The sequence below is a fragment of the Lepisma saccharinum genome, chromosome 2, assembly GCF_977018435.1.
Source record: "Lepisma saccharinum chromosome 2, izLepSacc3.1, whole genome shotgun sequence".
NCBI lineage: Eukaryota > Metazoa > Arthropoda > Insecta > Zygentoma > Lepismatidae > Lepisma > Lepisma saccharinum.
In genome coordinates, this window is record NC_139230.1 from 204,440,728 (window position 1) to 204,456,947 (window position 16,220).

Here is a 16,220-nt window from a genome sequence, read left to right on the forward strand (position 1 = left end):
TAAGCAAAAGTGTCAGATAATAGGGAGGTGTTAAGAAAAAGCCTGTTAACCTTTTGAGTCCCAAGGCCATTTTCACAAGTAAGCCTCTCGGTCCCGAGCCGATTTTGAGCAAAATGCAGTTTCAATTAAATGAGTGTAGATCGAAGACTAATTGCCCTAGAGAGATGAGTGATATACCGTTGTACGCGGAATGAACCAGAGATTCAGACTATATGAAATTTATGCAAATTCGGCGTATATGTGGTGGGGGGAGGGGGCTAACTCTGAAAATTCCAAAATTTCGGGGAAAAAAAAAGGTTCCCCCACCCTCCCCCCAAGAAAAAAGTACATGACAGTGTCGACATGCACATGGAAATGATCGCTCACATGTAAGGAACACAAAAATATTTGCATTATTATCATATGACCAATGTAACTTGAGTTGTACCCCCAAAAGGAATGGTCGGCACGCCACTGATTCAAGCTTCAAAATGCAGTGGTACCTTGAAATGACTATAGCTCAGAAACTAAATACCCTAGAGATATGAAAGATATACCGTTGTACACAGAATGAATCACAGATTCAGACGATATATAATTTATGCACATTCGGCGTATATATGGAGGGTGAAAGGGGGGAAATCCCATGAAAATACTTTTTTAAAAAATGGGGTTTCGCCCCCCCCCCCCCGAAAAAAAGGATATGAAAAGTTCAAAATGCACATAGAAATTATCGCTGGCATGTAAGAAACAGAAAAATATTTGCATCATTGTCGTATGACCAATGAAACTTGAGTTGTACCCCCAAAACGAATGGTCGGCACGCCACTGATTCAAGCTTCAAAATGCAGCGGTACCTTGAAATTACTATAGCTCAGAAACTAAATGCCCTAGAGATATGAAAGATATACCGTTGTACGCAGAATGAATCACAGATTCAGACGATATATAATTTATGCACATTTGGCATACATATGGAGGGGGAAAGGGGGGAAATCCCCTCAAAAATACTTTTCTTAAAAAATGTGGTGTTCCCCCCCCCCCCTGAAAAAATGTCAAAATGCACAAAATGCAAAATTTATGCAAATTTGGCACATATATGGAGGGGGAAGGGAGAAACCCCCAAAAATTATTTAAAAAAATTGTCACCACCCAAAAAATGTCCTCGCACTTGGGCATAAAACGACACCTACGCACAACATTCACGGACGAAAAGCTAGAACGCAGTGAAAAATGAGCACCAATTGTTGCAGCTGCTTGAAATTCTATTTTTAGACAATGCAGGGTAACCCCTGTCGCAACTTGTGGACACTTGTGCTAAAAAATCAAATGTTTCCTTCAGCGGGCTTCAAAATTCCATTCTCACAACCCAGATTCAACAACCAGTCTTCCCCCTCCCCCTGCTTGCGCCCTCACGGAAAACTTTCAGTTTGACATTGGATACTGATAAACAAGCTTCCTTCGAAAGCAGTTCACAGGTGGGAGTGAAAAAGCATTGCTTTAGAACAACAAAGCCGGTTTTCCTTTGCCGGCAAAAATTTGACCTTGAAAAGAGAGGTAAAAAGAGAAGTCCCTTTTCCCCCCATTTTCATGAAGACAAAAAAATGCAAAAAAATATTTCTGTTAAATGCATGTGTTAGGAACAATATTTAAAAAAAATTGAAATTCTAGCCAAAAATAGAAATGTTATAACGTAAAAACTACGACCTTGACACAGCGTCTCGATCGAGATGCTTGGGACCGTGAGGCTTACATTTGGGTATCTCGATTGAGATGCATTATAACTAATGTTATAATTTTACACATTATGAACCTAATACAGTAATCACGTTTTACAACAATACAGAAAAAAACAACTGGAAAAATGAACTTACAGTTACAGAATTGTCTGAAGTTAAACACAGTACATACGTACAGTACTTCAAAAGTTCAGTCCTGTGATGATTGAAAGAAATTTTTCATCGTGGTCCTGACAATTGCCGTTTCTTCACTGCCAAGTCTCACCATCCTTGCAGCATCATTATGTCAGCCCAGACCCTTGCAACCCAATAAGCAACATCCTTTACATTGATGCGTTTTAATGTTTCAATCATGTTTGATTGATGATTTTTTTTTCCGGTGGTATATCAGATAAATGAGACTCTACTGTATTGTTATAAAATGTACAGATGATGATAAATAATATTCAACTGCTCTGATATAAAGTTGCTAAGGTTCCATAATTAATGTATGTAACCAGATGATTCCAATAGCTTTTCCATAAAAACCGAAACTGTGTGTTTAGACATTTATATTCATCACCAAAATATGAAGATAGCAGAGTTTTGCAATAAATTACAGGTTATACGTAGAAATATCTGATCAATAAAATTATCAGTAATTTTACCAATACACTTGATTGATTGATTTGGTTTATTTTTCTTTACTTTTGACACTTTTGAGTAATAATCAAGATGAAGATGAGTGATGATATGATGAAATTAATGAATAGACACAAAGAACAACCATGTCCAGTGCAGGATTTAAACCCAAGACTCCCTGGACCGATACACTTTTATGCCTACATCAACCCAATACTGGTCTCTGTTGTATCTCTGACAATTAGAATACAGCTAACCTCAATGGGAAAGTGGTTAGCACAGTGTGCTATGATGCCAGGGGTCCTGGGTTTGAATCCTGGTGTGGGTGTTCTTTGTTAGTGTCCCTTCATCAATTTCATCATATCATCATCACTCATCTTTGCAATTAGTCAAAAGTGGCAGAAAAGTGAAGTACAATAAACCAACTCAATCAATGAGAATACAATCATAACATTTTAATGGTGGTAATAAAATTACTTAATATGTTAGTACTAAAATTTTAAACCAATTTTGGTGTTGGTACTCTTACCACTTCAGCTCTGAACTGATACTGTCAGTGAATTAGTAGTTTTGGCTGCTACGTTACAAGGGTAAACTTGGGATAAAGTACAGCATTCTTTCTTATGGGAATGTGAGCATCACACTTCTTAATATGGAAAATAATTTGGTGTTACTGTGTTATTCTGTTCGCCATGCTTTTGCATCCTTACCTCACCCCTCTTCCTGCTGAAACCGCAACGCGTGCCATGGTTGACAGTCGAAAATATTGCCACATCTTTTTCCTCTGGGTATGGTTGCCCAGCAGCATGTATGTGAGGGAGGAATGAAGACAAGAACATTAAAAACAGAGAGACTGAACCTAATCTTTTGCCACTCTTGATAAATACTCAAGGGAGCAAGGGAAGAATGCCTACCTGTGCCACCCTCTCCCTGTCCTGTTTTAGGGGTGGGAGTGGCAAGGTGCTTGGCAACTCCAAACTAGCCCTCCTTTGTAGGTATGCATTACACCCCACCCCTAGATTTGTGGCTGTGGTTTTCTGTTGGATTGAGAAAACTTGTATTCACATTTCATATGTTACACATCGTACAATCACAGAATACTAATTCAGAAATTGTGCATCTTTTTTTTTTTTTCAGTATAAAGATTGTAAGGTAAATTGTGGCCCATAGTGCTATGGCTATTGTTATGTGGAAAATGATTTTAGCTGGACAAAATATGTGAAATGTATGTAGAAACAATGATTTTAGAAGTGTAGGTGAGCAACGTTACAAAAGGTACTTTATCAGGAATAAACAGGAGGAAAAAACTCCATGGCCCAACAGCTCTCTAAGAGCTAGGAACTGCCAAAAGATTTTTCCATTGGGTGAGGAAAGTCCCATCACTGCTGTTTTCTTGCTTACAAGACCAGGGCCCACTACTTCTTTTCAAGTAACTTCCCAATTTTACCACAAGGAATTGAACCCTGGACCGCTTGCACTAAAGGCAAGAGTTCTAGCTATTTGGCTATGTTGAAGCCCTAAATGGGAGAAATACAAAAGTATTCAGAAAGATGCATAAATTTATGCTTAAAAAATACTTATGTATGCTATGGAAATATATTTTGTAGGTGACATAACTGATATTTAATGGGGTGCTGAACTGTGTGCCAATCAAAATAGTTGAACCAGTGCACTTGTACCACCAGTACATTGCTATTGTCATAGAATCATTAAAACACATGTTAAAATCTATTTAATTTATATTCCTTTTTGGCATGCAAGTCGGGATGCACAATTTTTTTTAGGAGAGGCGTAAATTGTAGGAATTTTTCGCATGTTTTTCAATAAGTCAATCTCTTCCTGACCATACTAGTTCAGATGTGTATAAGTGTGGAGACTTTCCCATAAGCATCAGTTACTATTGTTGTTAAATCCTGTATATGTATTCTCATGTATCGTCTAAATCTCTAAAGTAGATTTAGGGGAATCAAACCTCAGGCCATGTGAGAGCCTGATATTAGAAGTATATTGGTGATATGATATGATCATAGTCGTACTGAAGCCACTTGTTGTTCTTTTATAGCCAAGGGTGAATTGGTTGGATGCTTCGGTCTCACCGAACCAAATTTTGGAAGTGATGCTGGCGGTTTGCAAACTAGAGCCAAGTACAACCCAAAAACCAAAACATACAAGCTTACCGGAAGTAAAACTTGGTGAGTTGGACTTAGATAAGACCTAAAATGTGTCTGTTGCAATTTTACACTTGAATTTGAACAATTACTGTTTTTATGTCTGAATAATCTCAGAATCATAACAGAAAGTATGCAATTAAGAGTGAATTGTATAATGAATTCAAATGTTGGTGAAACCTCAGGCACTGAATGTGTAATATGAAAATTGTAAAGAATTTACACACCAGATATTTTGCATTATTATATCTCCCTTGATGTTTTTAGGATTGTTAATTTGTTTGTGATTTACAAGACCACTGTTTTTCTTAAACTATAAAAACTTATGGAGACTTATTCATTTGAATTATTTGTAGTTTGTCACATTACGTCAGACAGGAATTTCTAGAAGTTTCTGGCACATATCTGATATATGCTTTGACTCAGTGGCGTATTCTGATAATTTGACCTGGTTCACTGCAACAATTCTTATTTATTGTATGTATTTATTATATGTTAATTAGATATAATAGAAGTAAAACACCAATGCAAGCATGCAAGTAAAATACAAACAGAATTCCGACAACTTAAAATTTTCCAGCAATTTCTATATATATGAGGTAAACCAGATAACATGGTGGAAGAATACACCACTTCTTTGACTACTTTACCACGGGGGGGGGGGGGGGGGAGGGGGGGGCATGTCCATTCTGCACTGTGGCTGACTCCACTGTCCTCAGTGTGATAATCGTACATCACACTGCCATCTAGTGATATCTCCATACACTATAGGTGCCATATTCTTTGGGTCATGTGATCATTTTGTGTACCACCGTTTCATTGCTATGGCTTATGCTGCGACCTTTGTTTGTTTGATTGATTGATTTGTTGTTTTAAGTCCACTTTATGCACAGAAAGGCTAATCGGGACTGAACCTACAGTTAAAGTGAGATCCAAACCACTGTGCCATGTGCCTCCACTGGGTATCAAACCCTTGACTACAAGGCAACAACATTACCACTATACCATCTGGGAGACCCACCCTAACCTTCGTATACTTGAATTTTGTCTTATTGCTACAGTAACCACCCTGCAATGATAGAAGCCTGTCATGTATGAATCTTGTGTTAGATATTAAACCAAGATGCAGTGACTTGCAAACATTACTCCACATTATATAACTTGAAAAAATGCATGCTCTGTTTAAATTCCCATGCACCTAGAATTTATTTTGATGCAGAAATGAAAATGATAAATTTGGTAATTGTACACACTTGTAATCTTTGAACATTATTTTCTTCAGGATCACACACGCACCAGTAGCAGATCTTTTCTTAATCTGGGCTAAATGTGAAGATGATAAAATTCGAGGTTTTCTTGTGGAAAAAGGCACAAAAAATTTGTCGACATCTAAAATTGAAGGAAAATTTTGTTTAAGAGCTTCATCCACTGGAATGGTACACATGGATGAAGTTGAAGTTCCTGAAGAAAATATCCTACCTCATGTATCTGGCCTCAAGGTATGTCAAGCATGTATTTTGTGTTTTATTGATATAGTACAGCACGGAAATATAATGATGTGGATGTTAAACATAGTCATGCAAAGCTCAGATGATAGCTTCTTTGTTGGTCATTCCTGAGTGTGTATGAATTGTCTAGATATGTCAGATTGAAATGGCTATGAGGATAGTGTGGGGAAAGCTGAACAATCTTACAGAAATTATCTCAATATCACATTGATACTTTTGATATGTGTGTCCACCCAAAATCAGGAGATGTGTTGGCATTATATACATTACTAAGCCAATAAATTTTGTATTTGTACCATTGATAATAATTATACATTACAGCAATTTAGCATTACTATGAATAAGTAGGTTCTTCTTAAAGGTTCACATAACCACTTTTTATAGATGTGAAATAATATACGGTTATTTTAAGTGGTTTTTATTTTATTTTTCATTCAATGTTTTGTCCTGGTTTCCCAGAACTTTGTCAACCAAAAATAACTACACACAAAATACACAACCTTACATGACTAATCACTCTACACTTCTAAGAAATGTACAGAAGCATGTATAGTTAGTTATCTTGGCTTGAGAAAGTTCTTGGAAACCAGGACGAAACTTCATGTAAAAAATAAAATGAAAACCACTTAAAATAACCATATACTATGAATAATTACAACATTTTGAAAATATGTAAGTAGTAATTAGAAAATATCAATTTCAAGTTTCCATTACTGTCTATTTCAGTGCATTTCACTCTAAAAGTGTATTGGTGTAATTCTAGAATTGCTGATGCAATTATTACACTACTAAACAATGTGTTATTTTTGTGCATTTTTTTAAAATTAAATTAGCTGTGGTTGTTTCTGATAAGAGCACACTTCAGTGGTTTGAATCCCACTGTAAACTTTTAAGTCCAGTCATGGTTATCCTGTATGAGCATAAAGTAAACTTTAAAAATTGTTGAAAGTTTTTTTTGCATTTCTGGTTCTTTCATAAATTCCATTGTCACAGTTCTGAAAAGTAGGCGAGTGGCATAAAGAAACTAAAATGTAGTACAATACTAAAGTGGTATTGAGGGAAGAATGAGGTTTCTTTTAATAATATCAAAAATTGTTGGACACATGAGTCAATGAATATTTTGGAATGAAACTTGTAGATTGTCATGCCAAATGTAATGTACAGTGTAAGATACAAAATGTTATAACATTTGGGCTAATTTTTTTTTTTTTGTTGAAATGTCCGACAATTGGCATACTGACAGCGTAAGTACTAGTTCAACCTTTATGGCTTGCTGTGAAGTAATTTTGTAATTTGCCTTGTTCTACCTTTCAAAATCTTGCACTTTTGAAGCAAAATTCTCTTCTTCTTCTAGGGGCCATTCAGTTGTCTTAATAATGCAAGATATGGAATTGCATGGGGTGCATTAGGAGCAGCCGAGTTTTGCCTGCACACGGTTCGCCAGTATACTCTTGAAAGAAAGCAGTTTGGCAGGCCATTAGCAGCGAATCAGCTAATGCAAAAGAAGATGGCAGACATGTTAACCGAAATAGCAATTGGACTACAGTCGTGCATTCGAGTAGGACTGTTAAAGGATGAAGACAAGTAAGTATCAGTATATATGAGGGTCATTCATAAAGTAACCGCCATTGTGGTGTGGCACTAGTAGTAGTGGACAGAGCACAACCGTTGTTACGTCACGCAATCTGTGATTCAGTAAGCTTCCAGCTGTGCTAGTGAGAGCATTGTAGTGCCGCGCGTGTGCTGATTATAACGTCACAAAACGTGTGCTGCCATCGAAAATCCCGCCAAATACGAGATACGCGGAGTGCTAAGATTTCTTTGGGTAAAAATTCATGGAACGTGGTACGACAATCACTTCTGAAGTTTACTGTAACACTTTGCAGAAACTGAGAAGAGCCATCCAGAAGAAACGTCACGGTCTGCTGACATCTGGGGTTGTGTTCGTGCATGACAACGCTTGCCCTCACACTGCTCAGTGAACACAAGACCTTTTGCGCCAATTCAAGTGGGATGTTTTTGATCATCCCCCATACATCTCGGACTTGGCTCCTCCTGATTTTCATCTGTTCACTCACATGAAGAAGTGGTTTGGGGCACAGCACTTCTCTGACGATGAGGATCTTCAAAATGCTGTGACAGGTTGGTTGAATTCCCAGTCGGCTGAGTTTAATGTAGAAGGGATTGGTAACTTAGTGAAACGCTATGACAAGTGCTTGAATTTACATGGTGACTATGTTGAAAAATAGAGGACAGCTGTACCTTTCAGATATAAAGTAAAGATTTGTTGTATCTATGTGGGTTTTTTATTTATACCCAAACGGCGGTTACTTTCTGAATGAGCCTCGTATGTTAGACTGTATGTCGTATATATGTTAGACTTTGTCATTTTGTTCTGGAATCTGTATTGGACTTGTGGCAGCAGGGCCCGTGAATTCCTTGAGTTCCGGGAATTATGTGTGAATTCTGCTTGAATTTTTCTCCGTAGACGTGAAAAATTGCAACTCTTATTAATCCAAATCCTATTGAATTTATACATATTGATAAATGCCTGAGGCGAGATTTTCACAGTTGAGTTTTTATTTTTATCGATGAAGGAAAATAATGTTGTGTGAAAAATAAAACAGAATTCTCTCGATCTGTTTACTTTGTTACTGTCCTTTGTAGAGCTATCTGACAGATGGAAGATTATTGAAAGATAAGATTTCTTGAAGATGATTAGATAGATTTCAGTTTGAAATTCTTACAGAATTAACAATTTTTCGCAGGTTAGAATATATACCATAACATTCGTGTGACTTGTGTTTGTAGATGTATTTCGAGTATCTAATTTTTTTTAAAAATATACCATTTAATTAAATTAAATTAGAATTTTTGGATACATTGGAATCACACATACACTTCATATTGTTAGTATATTTGTGTGTGTATATCAGTGGCGCAACCCAGTGGGGCATTGCCCCCCCCCCCCCCCAAACCTTGAATGGAAATCAATTCTAAGGAGTTCAAGGGGGCAAACATTGATGGCCAAGGGCACCTGCAGAGGGCACAAATTTTATTGAAAATACATTTCATAAAATTTTCTCGCTCGCTTTGCTCGCAATGCCTATTTTTCTTAGTCTCGTCAAATTCAGAGCTGTAGCTAGGGAGCGGTGGGAGTCAGCCCCCACCACCAAACAATCTAAATGGTAAAAGTTATTTGCACCCTATTAAATCAATATTGTTTTCAGTTTGCAAAAAAATGGATTAAAAATTTCATGTTCGCTTCACTCGCAATATGATTGTTTTCTGTAATGCATTTTAAATTACCATAAGAGAAATAAGACTTCTCTTAATGGATTTTGTCTTTCGATTGATTGACTTGCTTCATTTTTCTTCGCTTTTTGGGCCAAGCTTTTGGCTAATTTGCAAAGATGAGGATGAGTGATGATATGATGAAATTGATGAATGGACACTCACAAACATCCATGCCCAGGCCAGGATTCGAACCTGGGACCCCTGGCAATGTAGCGCAAGATTTTGTCTTAAATGCATGAACAATTGTTGGGAGGAAAAGCAGTGTGCACATTTGAGAGACAATTTATATAATTTTTGCTGTTGGTTTGTTATGAGGTGGATGAATTGATTATGTAACGAATGTATAAATAATAAACCTATATGCTGTGTGTGTGTGTATATATGTGTGTGTATATATATATATATATATATATATATATATAAATCAAAGAAGGTAAACTTCCGGTTCCGTCTATTTCTCCTCACACCGATGATGCTATGAAATTAGCGAAAATTTTGAATTTTTCTACTGTCCAGTGAGTGTTTCCTTTTACCTTCTTTGATTTTTACTTAGCCCTTTTGGCCCTCCTTGCTTTTATCCATTATATATATATATATCCAAACAGGAAAAAAACACAGGAAATGGGATGAGAAAAGGTGCCAGAAGGGTGGATAAACACAAATGAAGAAGGAGACAGTAAGATGAAGAGTAGGAGCACAGAATACTAACTGTAGCGTTGGTACAATCTTGCCAGAGAAAAATGATAGGAAAAAAAGGTACTTTCACCAGTGTTTACTGCATAGGGTGGGTGGTTTGGGGAAGAAGGGAAAAGGTTATTGGTTGGCTAGGTTAAGTCCGGGGCTATAGTGGCATGCATGCCTGATATATAGGCCCTTTTCCATCGCCTGCGGAAAGACGTGTCTGAGTGGAGGGAGGGTAAAAGATGGATTATGGCAACACTGAAACAGTTATTGAAGGTGGTGTTATGGCTGTTGGTGTGGATGGCAACTGTGAAATCAGAGTTTTGGGTGGAGGAACGGTGATTATTGATTCTTAGATTCAAGGGGGTGGAGGTTTCGCCCAGGTAGAAGTTGCCACAGATTTGGCAGATGAGAGTCTATTGTCTTTCTCTGGCAGCATTGTACCAACACTACAGTTAGTATTCTGTTCTATTCTTCGTCATTCTGTGAACCGCTTTCTTCTCCGTTGAAAATGTGGCCGAGGCCAAGAAATATCAAACTTTTTCCTTTAATGTGGTAAGTGTTTACTGTCTCCTTCTTCATTTGTGTGTTTGTATATATATATATATATATATATCGGTGTGAGATGAAAGAGACGGAACCGGAAGTTGGTCCCCATCGAAGAAGAAGCAGTGTTAGAACAAAAAAAAAACCACTTGTTTTGTCACCAGGCTCATCGAAAACTGTGAGTGTGTGGGGTGGGTTGGGTTGGGAGAGAAGGCAGGAGGGATGGGATGGCTTGGGAGAGGGGGGGTGAGGTGGGGGTGTTACTGGGTGGCCTTGTTCAGGCCAGGTGGAGTAGCTGATATATAGGCCCTCTCCCATCTTTTGCGAACAGAGGTGTTGGATGGTTGGGGTAGGAGATGGATGATCACTACCCGGAAGCAGTTGTTGAAATGGATGTTATGGTGGTTGGTGTGGCAACTCTGCAGGACCCCAACTTCCGGTTCAGTCTCTTTCGTCTCGCACCGATGATGCTACTAAGTTAGCAAAAATTTTGAATTTTTCCACTGTCCGGTGAGTGTTTCCTTTCTCCTTCTTTGATTTTTATTTAGCCCTTTGGCCCTCCTTGCTTTTATCCATTTTTGTCCACTTTGGTATGAATCCTTTCATGTGTAACTCCCATCAACTGAACCGTCGGCGATCTCTTATTGTTTCCTACACCAAAGCTACGTCCCATGCACGCTTCCTGCACTCCTGTTTGATATTAGGCCTAACACCCAAAAGCCTCACACCCAAACTACCATTTTCCACCATGCCCCCAAGCATAAAACCCACGATTTTCCCACTAGCGAGAAATTTCGCTATTGAACTGACCCACGCCATGTACCGATCCCAGCTAAATCGCACCGGAGAACTGTCCATTTCTATTTAATCCCTTACCAAAATCCTGTTGCTGACCCCAGGTAACCACCATCACAAAATAGACTCCTTCTCGTGCACCGCCCATTCCATCGCCAGTGACCTTAACACTGAACACCTCCAAAAACTCTCAATCTCTGCCGTCAAGCTTTTCAGACTGGCTGCACTCTCCCCCTTCCACTTCTGCCCAATTTCAGTCCCAAAACAACATGCCCGCTATTACCCGACCACCCTTCACCATTGCCCACCCCTCCCACACCACCACAGACCCCCCTGAAAACCAAATCTGCATGCCCACACATCGCACCTTGGGAAACATCCAGTCCCCGGACAAACCCACTCCCACCATATCTACGACCACCAATGACCCTAACCCACTCCAGAACAAACAGACTGTACTCAATTTATCCAGCCATAAACTTAACACTGATGAAATAGCTGTTTTATCCAAAGGCCTTACCTTCTCCCCCACAACTCCCCCCAACCAATTCCGTATGCTTTTTGACATACACACCTTTGCTCGCAACCTCCGATGGCAACATTTCTGGGCCAAAAACCCCTCACTCCAAACTACTACAAATGAAACCCACTCAAGCCTCCTTCAATTTTGCCCCCTCCTCCCAAGATCCTCCCCCCCTGCCCACCAACCACTGCCATCATTTCCTCCAACTCTGACAGCTCATTCTTAAATGACCTCCAGAACCAACCTAACCTCAACCCCTCCCAACAGAAAGCTCTCCGAGATCTCCGCAACAACCATAACATCAAAATCCTCCCAGCTGACAAGGGGTCTACCACGGTGGTCTTGAACTCTCAAGATTACCTGGGGGAAGCCACCCGCCAGCTGGCTGACCCCTCAACCTACAAACCCACCACAGTTGACCTATCCTCCGAACACCTCAAAAAAATCAAGGACTTCATCCACACCCGCAGCCCGCCTGAAGGCCTGACAGCTCCTACCACAGCCATGTTAATTCCTGAGAATCCCTGCACCCCCACCTTCTATCTATTGCCCAAAATTCACAAACCTGGCAACCCTGGTAGACCCATTCTGTCCAGCTATAACTCACCCACAGATAGGGTTACCAGATCGCTGTAAGGGAAATGTAGGACAGACTGTCCTAAAATGTAGGACGCAACACATTCTCAATAAATAATACATACTTCTATAAAACACGTTAGGAAGTAGTTGAAAAATGACACTTTTCAGTTTTTAAAAAAATATTTCCCAACGAATGTTTAAATGCAAAATTTCAAAACTTGCAATCATACTAATCAATGCACCCCTTACTACTTGATTTAAGTGGTACTTCTCAGAGGAGACAATTTTTATTAAAATTTCATTTTTAGTCAAACTATATATTGATGTTAGAGTGGACAGTCAAACTCGTTGAAATTATAGGGACCAGTACCAAACATTTTACAGACTTTATGAAAAAATAATTCTCTCGTGAGTCTGTTGTGCTGAATGAAAGTACTCTCTCAACATTTGAATTATGACCTGTAATGGCAAACAAATATTCAGCAATTACTGTAATTTAAAATTGTTTCATCTTGGGTCGTTTTTAGTTCAATAACAGGGTGTCTACCAAAATAATACATCCAGAAATCTTGACTTTTTCTGGACTTTTCTAGATCCTACTTAGGTAAAGTTGGAAACTAGTAATTAAGAAAATAAATATTTATTTAATGAAAATCCCAACCAAAGGGTCAGTTTAAATGAAAACTGAAGCTGATTTAAGAAGAGAATTAGATCTGCTATTTCGTATTAATGCATCTTGAACTGTGTTTGGCAGACAAGCGAGACTTTGGCATCTGGACTCTCAGCCAATATAATCTTATGTGGGGTTTGTGTCGGTCATCCTTATATGTTTATGACTATCCATTCATCCATCTTATCTTACCATCATTCATCCTCATCTTCGCGATTAGCCAATGGGACAGACAAAAGTGAAGTAAATTAAACTAAATCAACCAATCAATAGCAAAAATTCTTGACCACAAGAATAATTTATTGCCTTTTTAGTGACTTCTTGACCTACTTGTTAATTTTTTACTTTTTCTTGACTTCGATGACTTTCTTGACTGGCAGACACCCTGAATAACTTTGTTCTCTATACTCCTGCTTTACAATCAAATTATATTGAATATTGAATATGAATGGGCAACACCTTGTTCCATCAGTATAAACCCTAAGGCAAGAAATTCGCTCAGGCATTGAACAGTGACGTTATCAGAAAGTGGTCCCAAGACTTCGTTCATTAATTGCTTCCGTTTTCCTGTTTGTTTAATAGCAGGACAAACTTTATTATTTTTGTGCAGTGACTGAACCAAAATAAATTTCACTATTGAGTTTGGAAGCACAGTCCATAGACTTGTAATTTGCATGATATTTTTTCTGTTACGTATTTTCCTAATTAATATTATGTGACACTCAAAATGTAGGACATTTATGATATTTTTCAAATTCCTCCCGGATGCCGGACATAAGGCTAAAATGTAGGACATATCTGGGAAAATCCGGACGTCTGGTAACCCTACCCGCAGAAAGAATCTCAGCCTTTGTTCACTCCCATCTCCAGCCTCTTGTGAAAGCTCTGCCCTCCTACCTCCGTGACACCAACCACTTCCTCCAAAAAATCAGCACCCTTCCACCATTGCCCCCAAACACCATCCTTGCCACCATCGACGTCACTTCCCTCTACACCAACATACCCCACGCCCATGGCCTCCGCTCCATAGAATTCTACCTCAATAGCAGACCTAAACCTCACAACCTCACTAACTTCCTGTCCCACTTAGCCCACCTTGTCCTCACACCCTATACAGTATATAAATAACAATATTACAGGCAAATATAGTCCATCCAGGATGATTAAGAGAATCTTGAACCTAAATGAATAGCACTTCCCTTAGCATTTGTTGTAAATTTCTTTGTATGATTTCAAATGTATGTATGTTTCACTTCATGTTGAAGCTAACGAAACATCTGTTTTATAAGGGCTGATTGTATATTTGTAATATCATTTCAGAGTTGCACCAGAGGTAATATCAATTATAAAGAGAAATTCTTGTGGGAAGTCACTTGAGGTGGCACGGATGGCTCGAGATATGCTTGGTGGGAATGGTGTCAGTGATGAGTATCATGTAATTCGACATGTTATGAATTTGGAGGTTGTTAATACTTATGAAGGTAAGTTGTTTCAAAATATAATGTCATAAATATTCAAACCATTTTCAGTATATCATTGAAATGATACGTTTTTTCATTTATTTTTTTTTATTTTAGAAATTTGCATGCTCCATATACTTTTGTGCAGTTACCTTGAGGTGTTGAATGCAACAGTGTCTTGTTTATGAAATTTTGAATAGTGTGTCTCTTAGGACTGAGCCGATACCAATGCTGATACTGGTGGTATCAGTATTGGATTGTATTGGTCGGATTTTATTTACCGATACTTTTCCTGCATTTGGAGCCATGTGACACTTTCGTGGAGTCTAATTATCCTGGAAATTATGCAGAATTCGAACTTTCTTTTTATTTTCCACCAATTTTGCATGAAAAACTAGATTTTGTGATTACATGACATCTGTTTTCATATTCTGAAGCAAATTTCTTGGTAAATTGATGCATATAATTGGAGAAGAATATTTCCACACTAACTTTGGTCAATATTTTATTACAACTTTAATTAATACAGTTTTCAATTATCATCATTGGTATCAGTGTGATTGGTAAGAGTATCAGCATCGGTATCGGTTCAGCCCTAGTCTCTTTGTATTCTTTAGGAATTCTATACAAGAACTTCTATCAGAAAATTTATCAAACTTTTATCTTGCAGGGACACATGATATTCACGCTCTAATCCTAGGAAGAGCAATCACTGGAATTCAAGCCTTCTATTAAGCATAAATAAGATTTATTATCCACATGCATAATAGAGATGACTATACAAAGTAATTATTTTGTAAGAGGAGGTGTGCAAATTGAATCATTATTATGTATTGTTATGTGTATCTTGAGAATATATTTTTCTTACATTTTTGACCATATTAATAATTTCTTTTGAAATTATGACAAAGTTGCCAAAAACGTATTCAAGCTCCTAATTTTGAAAATAAAGAAAGTCTATTTTTATTAACAAAGTCTTTTTATATTACCTTGAACAAATTTGATTTTAAATGACTCAATTTTAAACTGTGTAGTGTCTCATATTACCATTTAAACTACTGTCAGGCACACCACGCCTATAAGCATAAAATCGAAATTAGTTAATTTACTTATGTAAAGTGAGTATATAGTTGTCATAGATGACGCTTTGGTGGCAACTGCCCCCTTCTTCAGGTCATGGAGGTGGCTATTACATTCATATGTAAAGCTTTGTCATTTAGAAAGGATCAAGGTATCTGTATGGATGGGTTGAATGTTAGGATGACTAATGACTAAAACATGGTAAAACTGTTAAAACTGCTATAAAAATTGTTAAAACCCATAATGTTACTCTATTACAGCTCCATGTTGACAGGAACAACATGTTGTTAAACAATTGTTAAAACCGGTGAGGTTACCCTAACACTGATACTGTCTACGTGTATCAGTGTTAGGGTAATCTCACCGGTTTTAACAATTTTTAATAGTAATTGAACATACTTGTTCCTGTCAACATGGAGCTGTAATAAAGTAACATTACGGGTTTTAACAATTTTTATAGCAGTTTTAACAGTTGTACCATGTTTTAGTCATTAGTCATCCTAACATTCAACCTGTCCATACATATACCTTGATCCTTTCTAAATGAAGAAACTTTACGTATGTACGTAATAGC

The 16,220-nt window shown here is 37.9% G+C and overlaps 1 protein-coding gene across 1 annotated transcript in view; it reads left to right on the forward strand.

Annotated features, from left to right (window-relative positions):
- Positions 1–15,520, forward strand: part of LOC145981050 (glutaryl-CoA dehydrogenase, mitochondrial) — a 39,648-nt gene extending 24,128 nt beyond the window's left edge. Inside the window, exons 5-9 of the mRNA XM_083114156.1 lie at positions 4,402–4,531; positions 5,790–6,006; positions 7,370–7,599; positions 14,427–14,587; positions 15,237–15,520. Of these exons, the coding sequence (XP_082970282.1) occupies positions 4,402–4,531; positions 5,790–6,006; positions 7,370–7,599; positions 14,427–14,587; positions 15,237–15,301 (803 nt within the window). The 3' untranslated portion in view covers positions 15,302–15,520. The remainder of the gene's footprint in view (positions 1–4,401; positions 4,532–5,789; positions 6,007–7,369; positions 7,600–14,426; positions 14,588–15,236) is intronic.
- The last annotated feature ends 700 nt before the right edge of the window (positions 15,521–16,220 follow it).